Source organism: Hemitrygon akajei, chromosome 9 (genome assembly GCF_048418815.1).
Source record: "Hemitrygon akajei chromosome 9, sHemAka1.3, whole genome shotgun sequence".
Taxonomy (NCBI): domain Eukaryota; kingdom Metazoa; phylum Chordata; class Chondrichthyes; order Myliobatiformes; family Dasyatidae; genus Hemitrygon; species Hemitrygon akajei.
This window is the reverse complement of record NC_133132.1, coordinates 51,476,470-51,495,209: the sequence shown is the minus strand read 5'-3', so window position 1 is coordinate 51,495,209 and position 18,740 is coordinate 51,476,470. Positions and strand designations below refer to the sequence as shown.

Below are 18,740 nucleotides of genomic sequence, written 5' to 3'. Positions count from 1 at the left end.
TTTAAGTCCTGGACTCTTTGTCTACGTACCACTGGCCAGCTGTCTACCTAAAATAAGCAGTGATAGGAAGAGGCAGTTGGCAGGGATTGAGTAGGACAAAACTGAAGTGCATTGCCAGTATAACAGTAAATCAACAGGCTGAGTAGGGATTGCCTGAAGGGAGAGATATGGGGCCAGACAGCTGAGGTCTAGACTTTCCTTGAAGAATTGGAGACTCTTTCTAACTGCTTTAACTAAAAATTTGATTTACTGTAGAAGACCTCCTCTTTTTCCCTCACAACCACACTCCCCCCTAAAATCCAGTAGCTCATTGTATTGCAATTGGATTGCAAATGTCATTAGTGTGGTTTCACGGTAATAATAATAACTTTACTTATGGAGCATTTTTCATACAGATGATGTATTTCAAAATGTTTTACAATGGGATAAAAATACAAATACAAAAATAAAAAAGTAAACATAAAAATTAACATGAAAAAAGAAGACAAAAAGATGTTAGTTAAAAGTAAGGTTAAATAAATAGGTTTTGAGCTGGTGTTTAAAGGTGTCAGCTGAGTCTTATAGTTTTAGGTATTGAGTTCCACAATTTAGCAGCATAGTTCAAGAAAACTAACCTGACAATTATCTTTCAAAGGAGGTTGCTTAAGTTAAGAGACTGGCAGAAGAAAATCTGAGAGCTTGAGCAGGACTGTAAAATGAAAATGATTCTGTGGTGTACTCCAGTCCCAGACCATTAGGAGTTTTAAAAACAAGTAAGAGAATGTTAAAAACAATTCTAAAATATACAGGAAGCCAATGCAGAGTATCTCGTACAGGAGTGATAGGTTCCCTCATCCAGGTTTTGGTTAGAAGTCTAGCAGCGCTGTTCTGAATGAGTTGAAGTTTGTCAATAGATTGCTTTGGAAGGCCAGTAAAAAAGTGCATTGCAGTAATCGAGTCTATTCGATATAAAGGCCTTCCTATTTATGAAGGTGTTTAGGGTGTCTAGAAGATTTAACAGGAAACATACATAGATTATTGCAGAGTTAATAGAGTAGTCTAACCAGCCAGTTTCTGGACTGACTCAGATTTCTTTCTTCATTTTTCTGCGCATTTTAAATGTTTTGCAAGAGCGTTGCTGGGCTATCTGCTGTGAATGGCACTCCCCAACCCCCCCCCCCCCCACTCCACCGCCCCCCCCCCCCATCAGAATTAGGCTCACCTGGTTCCTTATCTGCACACTAGTTGCTGGCGTCAGGTATCTGTGTTCCAGATACCAGGCTCGTTCCTGGTAAAGGAGACTAGTTCCATGTAAAAGGCAAAACTGAAAGAGAACAAATAAATAAATACAAATCTGTCTCTTGGAAACAGTCTTTTATGGCTTTGAGGTAATGCTCTTTTTGGTAAATAATCCAAACACAAAGAAGAGCATTAAATAGCAAAATGCTTTGTCATTTTGTGAGACGAACTGAATCTCGAACCCACATCATTTGCTGCACCACTTTGGTCAAACTCTGACTAATATGAAGACACAGGAACCCAATCAATATTTTGTTCTCTGTGTTTAATTGGTACTGTTTTGAAGCTAATCCTGTATTACAGTCTACTGCAGTGCCACAATAGGCAATACGGCAAACAAATTATGTCGTTCTGCAATGTCAAACATGCATACTCTTTCAAAAGTCATGTTAATTTGAAAGCATTTCAGTACACTTTAGGCTTTTTTCATGTTATTTGATGAGCTTACTTGTCCCACATTTGGGCTTTTCTGGTTTATGTTACATGTTTTATAAAACAGTTTAAAGCCAACAAGTATCTTTGTAGAGTAACACCGTTGTCATGTGGGAATTGTGGTTATCAATTTGCTCAGAGGAGGTCCAATGCTTTCTCTTTTAGTTTAGATTTCCAAAAATTACATCTCAGTTCCAGCATACAGTTTCTCCACTCTACGCAATTTTTAGCTATGTTGATTGTTACATGATTACACTGAGAACCTCTCTGTTGCTCCTTACAGGATGAGGGATCCTGTATATCAAAGGGAGTTTACTCAGTTTAATATCTTATCTATAAAATAGCAGTTCTTCCAGTGCAATACCTCAGTTGTTTTAGAAAAAAGAACAAACAGTTCGAAGAACTCAGAAGGTCAAGCAGAATCTATGGGGCGAAGGTGGAGTCCGTGTTTTGGTTTGAGATTCTGTATCAGGGCTGATTCAAAACAACCGGATCAGGACATCTTCACAGTTTCTTCAGCATGGTACAACACAAAAAGGAGCTGGAGGAACTTAGCGGTTCAGGCAGAATCTCCGGACGAAAATGGGTAGCTGACATTTCGGTTCAATTATCCATTTTGTTCCATAGTCAATAGGTCCCGCTGAGTTCTTCCAGTTCCTTTGTGTGTAGTTGCAGATTTCCAGTGGACGTAGTCTCATTCTTCAGGTTGGCAAACAGGTTTATCACTGTCACGTGTACCGAGGTACAGTAAAGAACTGGTTTGCATGATGTACATACAGATCATTTCATTACACTGTGGTAGTGCAAGAGAAAAAAAGTAACAGACTGTAGGTCAAAGTGTTACAGTTGCATGGAAAATGCAGGGCAGGCACAGAATAAGGCGCAAGGCCATAACAAGGGACATTGTGAGATCAAGAGTCACAGTATCAGAGTGGTTAGCCCAAAGCTTTACAGTATAAGCAACCCAAGTTCAACTCCTGCCGCTGTTTGTCTGTTCTCCCCATGACCGCTTGGGTTTTCTCCTATAGTCCAAAGGCTACTGGTTGGTAGGTTAATTGGTCATTGTAAATTGTCCCTTGATTAGCCTAGGGTTAAGTTGGGAGTTGCTGGGCTCACAGGGCTAGAAGGGCCTAATCCACGATGTAACTCACTCAATAAATAAATAGATAGATAGATAAATAAATAATTAAAATAAGCAAGCAAACGTACCAGAGGACCATTCAATAGTCTTACTACAGTGGGATAAAAGCTCTCCTTGAGCCTGGTGGCATATACTTTCAGGCTTTTGTATCTTCTGGGTGATGGGAGGAGGGAGAAGAGAGAATGTCTGGGGGTGGGTGGGGTCTTTGATTATGTTGGGTGCTTTATTAAGGCACTGAGAGGAACGTGTGGTTTCCATGATGTTCTGTCCACAGCTCTCTGCAGATTCTTGCTGTCATGGACAAAGCAGCTGCTATACTAAGTTATAATGTATCTGGACAGGATGCTTTCTATGGTGCATTAATAAAAACTGGTGAGGCTTGATGACAGCAGGTCAATTTTCTTTAGCCTCCTGAGGAACTAGAGGCACTGAAGAGCTTTCTTGTCCATGACATCTATGTGCTCAGACCAGGGCAGGCCATTTCTGATGTCCACACCTAGGAACTTGAAGCTTTCAACCTTCTCGTCTTTAGCACCGTTGATGCACAGCAAATGGGTGTGGGGACACTGTCCCTGCTTCCTCAAGTTAATGATCAGCTCTTTTGTTCTCTTTGTGCCTTGTTGCAACAATCTAAGTTTTTATGGTCAGACTTCTGTTGTGAAAAAGTTTCAAGAGTTCAACTAGCCTCCCAACTCCACCCAGCCTCCCAACGCTGGCTCAGCTGGTAACATTAATATGTAACTGAAATACATCAATGGCACGATTACAGGCCAGTGTGAGTAAGAACATTGGTGAAAAAGAAGTAAATCATCGCAGTTCTTGCTCATGACTGATAACTACACGCTAATAATCGTTTTCTGAAAAGGTGCAGCAAATTTTCACGATTTGGATACATAGGAATTTAGAGATTAGCTTTGTTTGTCACATGTATATCAAAAAATCGAAACATACAGTAAAATGCGCAATTTGCCTCAATGACTAATGCAGTCCAGGGATGTACTGGGGGGTGGGGGCAGTGTGCAAGTGTTGCCAAGTTCCTGCTGCTAACGTAGCATCACCACGACTTGCTAATCCTAACCTGTACATCTCTGGAATGCGGGAGAACCCGGAGAAACCCATGTGATCATGGGGAGAGTGTACAGCAGCGAGAATTGAAATCCCCATCTTCGATTGCTGGCAATGTAAGATGTTACGCCAACGGTTGCATTACTGTGCTGCCCTCAAAGGATATCGGATCTTTCTGGTTGGTTTTGAACCAGGGAACTTCAGTGTCTCAGGCAAATGTAATAACCACTGCACTAAAGAAATATTGCCATTCGAAGAGTGGCTATCTTTTGAAACCTACTACAAAAATAGTAAATTTGGAGTAAAGTAAAAAGTTCATCGTGGTTTTAAGTCTCTGGACATCGCAGTCCAGCCTGAGGTTCTCAATCCAGCAGATGGTTCAAACAACGGCTCAGGAGGAGGCAGAGGCCACAGCGTCTTCTTCATGATGAACTCGTCAAGGTGTTTGGACATCACGGTCTTGTCTCACTCTTGCTCTCCCAACCTAGAATATCCACTGATCAAGTGCTAACCGTTCTATTTACCAAGATAATTCTCTGCCTTCACCCTGATTGCTGCTTACATACCACCAAGCTGGCACTCAATGTATTGGGTGCCATGATTAACAAATGAGAAATGGCCTACCCGTAAACTATTCACATCCTTGCTGGGGACTTCAGTCAGGCTAGCTTGAAGAAATCTCTGCTCAACTACCACCAGCACAGTACCTGCAGTGCCACAGTACTCAACGCAATCAACCAGAGCTACATTCCCATTAACAATGCTTACCACTTTGTCCCTGAACTGCACTTTATGAAATCTGACCACCTGGCTGTCCTCCTCCTACACACACAGAGACGAAAGAGCAAGTCATCAGGGGTAAGGGCAACAAAGAGCGATGACAGGAATGGCTACAGGGCTGCTTTGAGTTGGTGGACTGGGCCTTGTTAAAGGACTCATAAGGGGACCTGAGTGAATACGCCACATATGGTCTTATGAACCAAGAGATTCACCATCTGCTGAGATCTAGATCAGTAGTGTTTAGGACTTACTTAAGGAAAGTACAAGAGTCTTCCCGACATGAAGACCTGGATTAGAAAGGGTCCCAAGGAGGTTGACAAAAATTAAAAGGTTAGCATTCTAGTGAGTTGGCGGTGCACTCAGACACAAACAAAGGTGTAATTGTTTGTCCTTTACATCTTTTTCACAATTGCCAGGCACTGCTGGTTATCGAGTACTGTAGGTGTACCCCACTAGCGTGTTGCTTGATAGCAGTGGAGCTGGACTTGTCACGTACCATGATCCAGGGCATCAGAGGCAGTGCGCAATCCAGCAAAATGGTGGAATTGATTGGCTTAGTCGTTCTTATTGTGATCACAAAACCTTGTTGGACGTTGGTAGTGTAGAATACTGCATTCACTGTTTCATTGGTGAAACCAATGGCAAAGTTGGGTGATGAGTGGGGCTGTGTGGCCTCAGCATTAACTAGGCTCATGTGCCTCGGGGTCTCATGTGGCTCTGGGCCTGTACTCACTGGAGGTTAGAAGAAAGAGAGAGATCTCATTGAAACCAACCAAACATTAAAAGGCCTTGACAGAGTGGATGTGGAGAGGATGTTTCCAATAATGAGAGAGCCTAGGACCAGACGGCACAGCCTCAGAATTGAAGGACGTCCCTTTAGAGCAGAGATGAAGAATTTCTTCAGTCAGAGGGTGTTGGTGAGGAGGAATTTCTTTAGCCAGAGAGTGGTGAATCTGTGGAATTCATTCCCACAGACAACTGTGGAGAAAAGTCATCGAGTATACTTGAAGTGGAGATTGATTAGAAATAATGTCAAAGGCTACAGGGTGAAGGCAGGAAGATTGGTTTGAAAGAGAAAGTAAATGAGTCATGATTGAATTGTGGGCCAAAGGGCCTGTCCCTGTGCTGTACTGTTCTATGAATAGTGGGGTAGACTTGATGGGCTGAATGGCCTAATTCTGCTCCAGTGTCGTCTGGTCTTATGAACCACCTGCTGAGGGCTAGAGCAGTAGTGTTCAGAACTTGCTGTCCAGGGAAGTAGAAGAGGTTCAGAAACGATTGTCAGAAGGCCATCTCACATGCAAAGTGGCAATTCCAGACTAAGCAAATCACACTTGTGGCAGGGCTTAAATGTCATCACCTCCTACGAAGAAAATCCAAACAACAAACACGCAGTGGCCACTTTATTAGGCACAGGAGGTACTTAATAGAGTGGTCCCTGAGTGTATGTTTGTGGTCTTCTGCTGCTGTAGGCCATCCGCTGCAAGGTTCGACATGTTGTGCGTTCAGAGATGCTCTTCCGCACACCACTGTCGTAACACGAGGTTATTTCATTTAGTGTCGCCTTCCTGTCATCTTGAACCAGTGTGGCCATTACCCTCTGACCTTTCTCATTAACAAGGCGTTTTTGCCCACAGGAATGCCACTTACTGGATTTTTTTTTTGTTTTTCACACCATTCTCTGTAAACTCTAGAGACTGTTGTGCATGAAAATCCCAGGAGACCAGCAATATCTGAGATACTCAAACCACCCCATCCGGCACCAACAATCATTCCACGGTCAAAGTCACTTAGATCACATTTCTTCCCCATTCTGACGTTTAGCCTGAACAACAACTGAACCTTTTGTCCACACCTGCATGCTTTTATGCACTGAGTTGCTGCCACATGATCGGCTAATTAGATATTTGCATTAACGAACAATGACCTAATAAAGTGGCTACCGAGAGTAAATGGCAATGAGGTTTCCCAGATGAGCTCGATGCCTTTTATGCTCTCTTTGCCTGACAGAGCACGGAGGCACCTTCACAAACCCTACAGCCCCCGACGAACCTGTGATCTCAGTCTTTGAGGCCATGTGACAGCATCCTTCAGGAGGATGAATCCACAGAAGGTATCTGGCCTAGACAGCATACCTGACTGAGTGCTGAAGACGTGCTAATCCACTGGCTTGACTGTGTGCTGACATGATCAACATCTCCCTTCAGTAGTCTGAGGTTCACATCTGCATCAGTCGCACTGGCCACGAAGTACGTGATAATCTGCGTCAATTATCATATTACATCCACTGTGTTGAAGTGCTTTGAGAGGCTGGTCATGAAGCTTATCAACTTCTGCCTTATAGAACAATCGGGTTCCTTTCTAATTTGCTTACCATCACAAGTCCAACAACAGCAAAGGCCATTTCATTGACTCTTACTCAGCTCTGAAACACTTCCACAATGAAGATGCATACATCAGGATGCTCTTCATTGACTACTGATCAGCATTCAATACTATCATCCCCTCACAAGTCATCAATAAGCTCCAGGGCCTGGTCCTCAGTACCTTCCTGTGAAATGGATCTTCAATTTCATCACTGGTAGACCCCAGTTTGTGTGGACTAGCAATACCATCTTCTCCAAACTCACCATTATTACAGTGCAGAACAGGGCTGCATGCTTAGCCCCATGCTCTATTCATTTTATACTTATACTAAGACAGCTCCAATATCATATTTAACCTGTTGACAACACCATTGTTGTTGGCTGAATCAAAGGTGGTGATGAATTGGCATATAGGAGGCGACTGAAAATCTGATTGAGCGGTGCCACAGAAACAACATCTCACGCAATGTCAGCAAAACCGAAGGGCTGATTATCGACTATAGTAGGAAGAAGCTGGAGGTACTTGAGTGAATCCTCAATAGAGGATTGGAGGTAGAGAATGTCAGTAGCTTTAAGTTCCTTGGTGTTAATGTATTGAGGATCTGTCCTGGGACCAGCTTTTAAGTGCCATTACAGAGAAGGTACGGCAGCACCTCTACTTTCTTAAAAGTTTGTGTGGATTCAGCACGTCACCAAAAACTTATAAACTTCTGAAGATGCAAAATGTAGAGTATCCTGACTGGTATGGAGGCACCAATGCCCATGAACAGAAAAGGCTGCAGAAAGTGTGGATACAATCCAGTCCTTTACAGGCAATGTCCTCTCCACCACTGAGTACATTTACATTGAGCACTGCCATGAGAAAGCAGCATCGATCATCAAAGAACATCCCCCCCCCCCCCCCTCCATTCAGGCCATTCCCCCTTCTCACTTCTACCATTGGGTAGGAAGTACTGAAGACTCCAGTCGCACACTACCAGCCAAATAAAAGGCAGGCTGTGCCAGGAAAATGAGAACAAAACGAGTGGCAAGAAAGAAGGTGGCAGTCTGGGCCCCACCTACTTGAATACAAGTTTACCACATTATTACTTTCTAATGTAGTGGGTAGTACTTGTTGCTCTCACTTTCAACTTCCACCACTGACTAGCAGTGTTGCGAAAAGTATGTGCAAGTTTCTCCCTGCTAGTACATAGCAACAGCAAGCCTTGTGTAGTGCCTCCTCACCGGTGACACACATAAACTGAACTCCTTTCAGACTCAGGCTGAACCACAGAGGACGGGGAGGAGGTCTGGCCCCTGCAGACACAGCACCCAGGCCCACCGGTGTGTGGACACGCCCTGGTGCTCCTGAACCAGATCCCCAGCTATGGGTAAGTAGCCCCACTGCCTTGTGGGCAGCCTCAGGAGAGATAAAGGCTGTGGGAGTAAACCCAGACAGTAAGTCTGGAGTGCAGCCCCTAAAGCAGCTGGACTCATTGGACATCCTTCCGTCAGCTCCTGCAGCCAAGCTGGTGCCAAACCTATTGCTTCACAAGCTTTCCTTTGGAGTACTCTGGTGAGGCCAAAAGGGGTATCTTGATGACTGGGCATCTCAGGATCTCCATACCTTCCACCCAGGCTTGTGATGATGATCATCATCCACCGATTGTTCTTTGAGACAGATGGATGCCAACCAACCAGACCAGACTTTCTGACTTTACTGGATTTGCTATATCACAACATTATGATTGTTAGGCTTTAAATGTGACTACAATTCAGTGTGCTCCATTGGCTGCGATATGGTTTGGGATGTTCTGAAAAGGACACAAAAAATGCTTTCAAATGTAGTTATTTCTTTCCTTCTAACATTAAAGACAAGGTCTGTAACTTTCTCAATGTAGTTTCTAATAAACCAGTTTGGTTTTCCAACACTTCCCTAAACTCAGCTCAGATGATGGTGTACATACCAGATCACAGGTTTAGAGTGTTCTGACACATTTAATAACACTTTTCCAAAATACAAATCCCTCCTTTTCTCTACCGCAGGATCCGACTGCCATTGCACACAACAGACTGCACAGTGTGCGACCAGCAAAGTTGCTGCTTCACAGCTTCAGATAACTGGGTTCAATCCTGACCTCACAACTTGCACTGTGACCGTGCAGGCTTCCTCTGGGTGCTCTGGGTTCCTCCCACGTCCTGAAGGTGAATGAGTTAGGAGGCTAAATGGGCACTGAAACTTGCCCAGAGTTTAGGCAAGTGGGTAGAATGGGGGGGGGGGGGGGAGAGGGAAGCTCATGGGAATGTAGAGAGAATTAATGGGAGTGGTGAAGGATTAGTGTAAATAGCTACTCAATAATTGGGACAGATTTGGTACGCCAAGGATGGACTGCTGAGGCTTTATAAGACATTGGTCAGCATGTATTTAGAATATTATTGGTAATTTTGGGCCCAATCTAAGGAAGGGTGTGCTGGATCTGGACAGGGTCTTGGGGTTGGGGGTCCCAGGAACGTTAAAGTCTACAGCAAGTGGTGGATACAACCTAGTCCATCACAGGAAAAACCGTCCCCACACCACTGCGCAAATTTACAAAGAGTGCTGCCACACGAAAGCAACATCCACCATCGAGGAACCCCCCCCATCCAGGCTATGATCTCCTTTCACTACAATCACCAGGGAGGCACAGATGCCTTAGGTCCCACCCCACCAGGTTCAAGAACAGTTATTACCCTACAAACATCAAACTCCTGAACTGGTGTGACCAACTTCACTTACCGCAACTGATAAGAGAACCTACAGACTCAATTTCAAGGAAATTGTAAATGCCTGCAAGAAAATGAATCTCAAGGTGACACATACTTTGATAATAAACATATTTTGACTTTAACATAAGAACGATACTAAGAATGAAAGGCTCAACATGAAGAACATTTGATGTCTCTGAGCCAGTATTCAACGAAGCTTAGAAGGATAACGGTGGTTGGAATTGAAACCTATCGTATATTGAAGGGCCTGGATAGATTGGACATGGAGAGGCTGTTTTCATTATAGTTTGTTCAGTGATGAAACAACACATTCTATCAACCTGTAAACATATCAAATCTTGTTTTTTTCCAGAAAATATATTACAGATTGCAATTGGCATGATCAACTGCCTTATGGACTTTTCTTGTGCTGAACTTTGACCTACGCCTTGAATGTGTTGATTCCAAATTGAGAGCAATTTTAGAGTGGACAGCAGTTTCAGAACTTGGCTTTCCAATGATTTACTTCAGAACATCTCAGGAAAAAATAATTCAAGAGGTAATTTCCTTTTTCATCACATTATTATTATTGCCTGTCACTTAATCATTTCAAAGTTCAAAGTAAGTTTATTATCAAAGAACATATATGTTACCACATACAATCCTCAGATTCACTTTCTTGCAGGCATACTCGATAAATCCATAATAGAATAATACCCACAATAGAATCGATGAAAGACTGCACCAACTTGGACGTTCAATCAGTGTGCAAAATACAACAAACTGTGCAAATACAAAAAGAAATAATAATGATAAATAAATAAGCAACAAATATCGAGAACATGAGAAGCAGAGTCCTTGAAGGTGAGTCCGTAGGTTGTGGGAACATTTCAATGATTGACCAAGTGATGTTGAGTGAAGTTGTCCCCTTTGGTACAAGAGCCTGATGATTAACTGTTCCTGAACCTGGTGATATGGGTCCTGAGGCTCCTGTAGCTTCTTCCTGATGGCAGCAGCAAGAGCACGTGCTGAGCGGTGGGGTCCCTGATGATGGATGCTGCTTTCCTGTGACAATGCTTCATGGAGATGTGGTCAGTGGTAGGGAGGGCTTTACTTGTGATGGAATGGGTCATATCCACTACTTTTTTGGAGATTTTTCTATTCAAGGGCATTAATAACACGGATGAATAATAACATCGACAAATTTAAAGTTGCTGGCCCTCGCCACCTCTGATTCTCTGATGAGGACTGGCTCATAGACCTCTGGTTTCCTCCTGAATTCAATAATCAGCTCCTTGGCCCATGCTGACATTGAGTAAGAGATTATTGTTGTGGCACCACTCAGCCAGATTTTCAATCTCCCCCTAAACACTGATTCATCACCACCTTCGATTCGGTCTACGACAATGGTGTTGTCAGCAAACTTGAATATGGCATTGAAGCTGTGCTTAGACACATAGTCATCGTGTAAAGTAAGTAGAACAGGGGGATAAGCATGCAGCCTTGTGGTGCACCTGTGCTGATAGATATCATGGAAAAGATGTTTTTGCCAATCTGAACTGACTGGTTCTGCATGTGAGGAAGTTGAGGACAATAGCACAAGGAGGCATTGAAGCTTATTGATTAGTTTTGAGGAGATGTTGGTATTGAATGCTGAGCTACAGTCGATAAAGAACATCCTGATGTATGCAGCTTTACTGTCTGGATGTTCCAGGGTTGAGTGAAGAGCCAATGAGATCACATTTGCTGTGGACCTGTTGGTCTGGTAGGCAAATTGGACCAGATCCAAGTTGCTTCTCAGGCAAGAGTTGATATGTTTCATTACCATCCTCTCGCATTTCATCACTATAGATGCAAGTCCTATTGAACACTCCAGCCAGTTGTCAGCACAGGTCTTTAGTACTTGGTCAGGTAGTGCGTCTGGGCCGAATGCTTTTCGTGGGCTCACCCTCCTGAAGGCTGCTCGCATGTTGACCTCAGGATCATAGGGGAATGTGGGAGTTTGTGATAGTTCCTCCATGACTGATGGTTTAAGAAAATAGTTAAGATGGATTTTACTAGAAAGAACAAAGTTATTAAACTCAAAAAATCTATGAAACTGAAACCAAATTCTTAATGTATGTTTAATAATAGGATTGAGGTCTCGACTACCAATCTTAGAAAGCAAAAAAGGAAGAGGAGCTCCCAGTAAAGAGGCCAAAGAATACCCCTTCACTGAGTTTTTCTCCAAATCCACCCATAAAGGACAGTCATGTACGTATGAATAATGAATCCAATATCGTTCCTCATTGCTGAATAATCACATTAGATATCAACAGCCTCCTTCTTTTGCCTATCCTTCCAAAATTCTGAGGGAATACTGCCTTGTTGGAGTTAGTCCTCTCTGAGTGCCTTCTCAGGCAAACAGGACAAGCACCATGGCATTATTTCAAATATGTCCAGACCAACTGCTAACCCTCAACATACATATAAACCAGATGACATGATTCATTTGAATCATGTTTGAGGTATCATGCTGTGTGCAAATTGTGTTTGCTACTTTGGAACAGTAACTACACTTCGAATGTGTTTTAGTAATCATAGATTGCTTAGATAGCCTCACCTCATGACAGACAAATCTTCCTTATTTCTTCTACGGAGTCTAATCCTTGAGTTCACGTTCCAACATGCCACCGCGCCTTCCTAGCCCTGTAATATTCTCCATCGTAAAAGAAATCAGTGTATTTCAATTTTGTCACCAACTTTATACTCAAAGGCATTTTTAAAGATCTATTACTTTAATCAAGTACCTTTAGCTCAGTTTCCCTAGCATCTCAAGATCTGGTGATAAACTGACACTCTTGTGAAACTTTATTACTCAGAATCAGAATCAGAATCAGGTTTAATATCACTGGCATATGTTGTGAAATTTGCTAACTTTGCAGCAACAGTACAAAGCAATACATGATAAAATAGAAAAAAAACTGAATTACAGTAAGTATATATGTATATATACACTGTATATCAAATAGTTAAACTAAATAAGTAGTGCAGAAACATAAATATGAAAGTAGTAAGATAGTGTTCTTGGGTTGAATGTCCATTTAGAAATCAGGTGGCAGAGGGGAAGAAGCTGCTCCTGAATCACTGAGTCTGTGCCTTCAGGCTTCTGTACCTCCTTCCTGATGCTAATAGTGAGAAGAAGGCATGTCCTGGTTGGTGGGGGTCCTTAATAATGGACATCGCCTTTTTGAGGCACCGCTCCTTGAAGATGTCTTGGAAACTATAAAGGCTAGTATACATGATGGAGCAGACTTATTTAACCACTCTCTGCAGCTTACTTTGGTCCTGTGCAGTAGCCACCCCCACCCCCACACCAGACGGTGATGCAGCCACTAAGAATGCTCTCCACGGTACAAATGTAGAAAATTTTGAGTGTTTTAAGTGACATACCAAATCTCCTCAAACTCTGAAATTTCCAATAATATTCTCAATACCAGTCATCCTTTAAGGGAGTACCTCCTGCTATCTGAATTGTTACTTCCCTGAACGTTCTTATTCTGGGTTCTACCACATCTGGAAGCACTGTTTCAGATTTAATTTCTCTATCCTATTAAATGTTCCCTGTTGCAGATTACATCCCTTGTTACCATTGCATCAAGATGAACTTTATTGTATCTCCTCATAGATCGAATGGTCTTTTATCTTGTGGCTGCCTATACCATCTCTTTCTACAGCTGTGTATAAAATTGATGTTACCTTGTTCTGGCAGCATCAAGCTGCATCTGACAATGAGTTGCAGCAAGGAATGAGTCACTTCAGAGACTATTTGATGTCAGGCTTGTGGTCAGTGGCAGTATCAAGTTCTATGCAATTTAACCTTTGAAAGGCAAAGCTCATAAAAGCAAACCAGTCAAAAGAGAAAGGCAACAAAAGTCTAGGTAATTAACCTCTTATATCCTTGAAGCAATATCTCACGGTGAAAACGGATTTAAAATTGAACTCTTAAAAGTGAATCATATATGAAAGAGAAAATACTTGCGGGGCTGTGGAAAAATGGTGGGGAAAGAGATGGGTTAATAGGATAGTTTGTTACAAGGGCAGCACAAACACATTGAACAAATGGCCACCTCTTGTGCTGACTGTTTCTATGATTTGTATTTGCTAAACTTCCCAGTATTGGAAAACTGATTCTGTTTTACTCAGCATGAAATTATGAAAAATGTATACAATTAATGTTCGTTCTTGCGAATGCGACTTATATGACGCTGTGTGCATGTGACACTGCTTCAAGTTTTTCATAGCACCTGTGCATACACGTACATTTGCATTTACAACAGAGTTGAATTTGACTTTGACATTTTAGCAGTTGTGTACAAACAAACATATCTTGACTATGTTAAAGAGCCACAGATGCCAAACGTTGGTTAGGGGTAAAGAGGGAAGCAGATTGAGATGGGACTGGTGCACTGTGAGGAAGGTGGTGAAGGTCTAACCAGAGTTGGCATGCAAGCCATGATACTAACCAATGGGTCTAAAGCAGAACCAATCTCAGTGAAGCCCGGAGAAAATCTGTGTCATTAACCCAACGTTTTTCTCAGTCTTTTTCACCTCACCTCCAACAAACCCAATGGAGGAGATCGGGGACGATACTGACGTACCTGGAGGTCATGCAATGGGGGCGCACAGATGCCCAGCACGAACAGTGGAAGGAAAGTACCAGCACACAAACTACACACCCGCCCACTCCAGGAGCCACCTCAGCCCCATTTCAGCTCCCGAGTGTAAATATCACCAACTAATCATCCTGGTCTACCTACTTGGATGCTGCAGCCGAAAAAGCACATCGGTACTTCTAATTCCTCAGTAGGCTAAGGAAATTCAGCTTGTCCCTAAGGACTCATACCAATTTTCACAAATGCACCAGAGGAAGCATCCTACACAGGTTTTCACAATATGATTGATATATGGTATGGCAACAGCTCTACCCGAGACCACAGGAAACTGCAGACAGTTATGGACACAGCTCCGTTCATAACGCAAACCAGCAATGCCCCCCCCCCCCCAAAACAACACTTCCTGCTGACTTGGGAATTCAGCCAACATAATTAAAGACTCCTCCCACTCCACTAGTTGGGCGGAAGATACAGAAGACAGAGATCAGCATCACCAGGCTGAAGGACAGGCTCTTTCCCACTGCAAAATCAGACATTTGAACGGACCTCTTATACACTAAACTCTTGATCTCTCAATTTCCATTGTCATCACCCTCATACCCTATCTGCCTACCTCCACTGTATGTTCTCTGAACCGCAACACTTAAGTTCTGCATTCTGCATTTCTTTTTCCTTTTGTACTTACGTATGGAATGATCTGTTTAGATAGCATGCTAAACAAAAACTTCTCACTGTACTTCAGTAGATGCAACAATCATAAACCAACTACCAATTTTATGTTGACTGATTAGGCCTCACAGAATTGGAGAAGAAGCAAGTGATCCTTGATTTAAGGACGGGAAAGGAAATCCAAAGCAACACACACAAAATGCTAGAGGAACTCAGCAGGCCGGGCAGCATCTATAGAAAAGAATAAACAGCCGATATTTTGGGCTGAGACCCTTCATCCGGACTGGAAAGGAAGGGGGGAAGTCAGAGTGAGAAGGTGGGGGGAGGGGGTCAGAGGGCAGCAGAGATCAGGGAAAGGGAGCAGTGAGAGAGGGATTCACTGAACTCCTGTGGAAGGGAAGATTTAAATTTCTTCGGGGTTGGCATCGCTCTCGCCACTTTCTTTTCCCTTCCTTTCTCCTCCCCTTCCTTTTCCATAAGCAGAATTAGGCCATTCGGCCCATCAAGTCTGCTCTGCCATCACTTTGTGGCTGACTTCTTACCCCTCTCAACCCCATTCTCCTGCCTTCTCCCCATAACCTTTGACACCCTGACTAATTAAGAACCTACCAGCCCCTGCTTTAAATATACCCAATGACACAGCCACCACAGCTGTCAATGGCAATGAATTCCACAGATTCACAAACCTCTGACTAAAGAAATTCCTTCTTTATCTCTGTTCTAAAGGGATGTTCTTGTATTCTGAGGCTGTGCCCTCTGGTCCTAGTCTTCCCCACTCTAGGAAACATTGTCTCTACGTCTGCTCTACCTAGACTTTTTAATTTTTGCTAGGTTCAGTAACATCCCCCTCATTCTTCTAAACTCTAGCAAATACAGGCCTGGAGCTGTCAAATGCTCTTCAAACATTAATTAACTGAGTCATTCCAGGGATTAGTCTCATTCAGTAAGATGGCGCCGCGCTTGTCACAGTGTCTACTCTGAGTCCAAACAAAGGCGTAATTGTTCAACCTTTATGTCTTTTTTATGATTTCAAGACCCTGTTGGACATTGGTAATGTAGAATACTGCGAGTCTGATTCACTGGTTCGTTTGCAAGACCAACAATGAGAGAGTTGCGTGGCCTCTGTTGTCGCATGGATACGGCCCTCATGCCGTGCGGTCGCCTGTTGTGGCCACCCGGGGAAGGAGATGCTGGAACTGGTTGTGTGCTGTGGATTCTGCGCTGGGTTGGGGGCCTGGCCACCCCCAGCAGTGCTGCCCTTCAGTGTTCACGCGGTGAAAGACAAGATGGATTGCGTTCGTCTGTGGCTGCACTTGCACAAGATGAGGAACTGCTGCGGGCTTGTTCTTGCAGGAACATGGCTCCAGGATAACATCCATCCAGGACATCAGCCTACAGGCCATTACACTCAGGGATTCAGATTATATTACTAGTTTAACTCTTTTTGCAACTGTATATTTTTCATTATGTGCTTTATTTTGTTTATGTAACTTTACGTGCTGTATGACTATTGGTACTTCTTGTTTTTGCATCTTGGCCCTGGAGTAACGCTGCTTTGTTTGGCTGTATTCGTATGTATGGTTGAATGACAACTAAACTTGAAGCTGAACCTGAACTTGAATGTCTCATGGACCCTCACCGATGCCAGCACAGCTGGAGCTCAGTATCAGAGTACCCCCATATATCACCACAGCAATCTGATGCTGCATTTGGTCACATTCTGCCTTGATGTGAGATGAATCTCACATTTCAGCAAGTTTAGAGCAGACACTGACGAGTTCTGGAAGCAAGTGGGTTTGAGAACACGGGCACATCCCTCCCACCTTCGAAGGTATCTACTTGAGGTTCTGCCTCAGGAAGGCAGCATCTACCATCAAAAATCCCCACCACACAGCCCAAACCACCTACTCACAGCTTCCATCGAGCAGTAGGTACAGAATGCTGAAGTCCCACGTCATCAGGTTCAACTTCCCTTCAACCATACAATTCTTGAACCAACCTGCACAACCCTTGTCACTAACACAGTATAGCTACACCATAAACTCCTACTATAACCACCACAATGGACTATTTTTGTTCTGATTGTGTTCTTGTGAAGATTTTGTGTAATATATTGCTCGTTTTAGTTTTTCTTACGAACGCTGCTTATCTGACGCTCTGTGCCTGCAACGCTAAGCACTTCATTGCACCTGTGCATTTGACAATAAACTCGACTTCGACTGGTGCCCCTCGCAGGTCTTAGTGAGCAGGCACCACTCTAAAACACAGGAAAGTGTGCATGGGTAAACATCAAGATATAGCTTGCTGGGTGCTGACTAATCCAATCTCATCTCTCTATATAATCCATGTCCTTCCATTTCATGCACGTTCCCGAGCCCGTCCAGGAGCCTCCTCAATGCCTCATCATATTTGCCTCCAGCTTGTGCTTGTCACAAGGGAAGTATCTCCTCAGCACAGCTGTGTGGCACCCACACAGGACTGTTTACTCTTTTCCATAGATGCTGCCTGGCTTGCTGAGGGTCTCCAGCATTTTGTGTGTGCTACTTTGATCCCAAGGGACTGCCTCAAAAGAGAAAGGAAATAGTGTAAATTGTGCTTATCTGTCCTTCCAAGCAATACAAAAGCAAAGTGCAAGTATAAATCGAAAACTGGGTGCACAAGTATGAAGGTCAGCTGCATCTGTGGGCAGATAAACAGTTAATATTTCTGGTCCAATGACCTTTATCATGAGCAATAACAAAAGGCCATTAACCTGAACAGTTTAACTTTGCTTCCCTCCCACCACAGATACTAAACTGCGAAGCAATTCCCAGCACTTAGTCTTAGTCCAACCTTCTTGTAATGTAAGTGTTTTATGTAATGCAACAGGGCAAAAGAAACATTAATTTGATTGAAAAATCTTTTTACCAGCCGAGGCCCCTTCTACCATGTGATAAGATGAAGGATTGCTCTTGGAAATGTATGATGCATTGAGCAACTGACTTTGAGGTTGCCTCACTGGATGGAATCAGGAGGATACGAGGTCAGCCAGTTAGGGCTCAGAAGGGAGATATTTCTTCAGTCAAGGGATTGTAATTCTTCTTTTCCAGGGATTGCCGCTTTCAGCTGTTGGGACTTTTCAAGGTTGAAACTAAAACATCTTTTAAACACTACAGGGATCGGGAGATTCGGAAATCGGGCCCTTATCAATTCCTGCCTGGTATTGGTCAGGACAAACAGTCTGCCAAATCTTGTGACCTCACTACTTTTTAAAGTCCTATTTTCCAACATTTGCCAAATTCCCAACTATCAGTTTATCTAAATTTGTCATCATTATATGCCATGGTGTATGATAGTTTGCCATTGGCTTCTTCTAGGCCGTGTCTTACGAGACAGATGATCCCATCCATTATCAATACTCTTCAGAGATTGTCTGCCGGGTATCAGTGGTTGGATAACCAGGACTTGTGATATGTACCAGCTACTCATGCGACCATCCACCACCTGCTCCCATGGCTTCCTGTGACCCTAAGCATGGGGCTAAACGGGTGCTAGACCTTGCCCAAGGGTGACCTGCAGGCTAGTGGAAGGAAGGCGTGCCTTACACCTCTTTTGTTAGATTCGTATCTCCACCTTGCCACCCACATTTAA

General features: G+C 43.3%; 1 protein-coding gene and 1 long non-coding RNA gene across 4 annotated transcripts in view; one reads left to right on the top strand and one right to left on the bottom strand.

Annotated features, from left to right (window-relative positions):
* Positions 1 to 18,740, bottom strand: part of LOC140733105 (acyl-coenzyme A oxidase-like protein) — a 318,950-nt gene that overhangs the window by 28,384 nt on the left and 271,826 nt on the right. Inside the window, exon 9 of the mRNA XM_073055961.1 lies at positions 1,202 to 1,303. Within this exon, the coding sequence (XP_072912062.1) occupies positions 1,202 to 1,303 (102 nt within the window). The remainder of the gene's footprint in view (positions 1 to 1,201; positions 1,304 to 18,740) is intronic.
* Positions 1 to 18,740, top strand: part of LOC140733106 (uncharacterized) — a 539,087-nt gene that overhangs the window by 492,466 nt on the left and 27,881 nt on the right. For 2 of the 3 annotated variants that reach the window (XR_012100225.1, XR_012100226.1), the window contains one exon: positions 10,160 to 10,345. The exons of the other annotated variant lie outside the window; for it this stretch is intronic. This is a non-coding gene — a long non-coding RNA (uncharacterized lncRNA). The remainder of the gene's footprint in view (positions 1 to 10,159; positions 10,346 to 18,740) is intronic. 3 annotated transcript variants of the gene reach the window in all.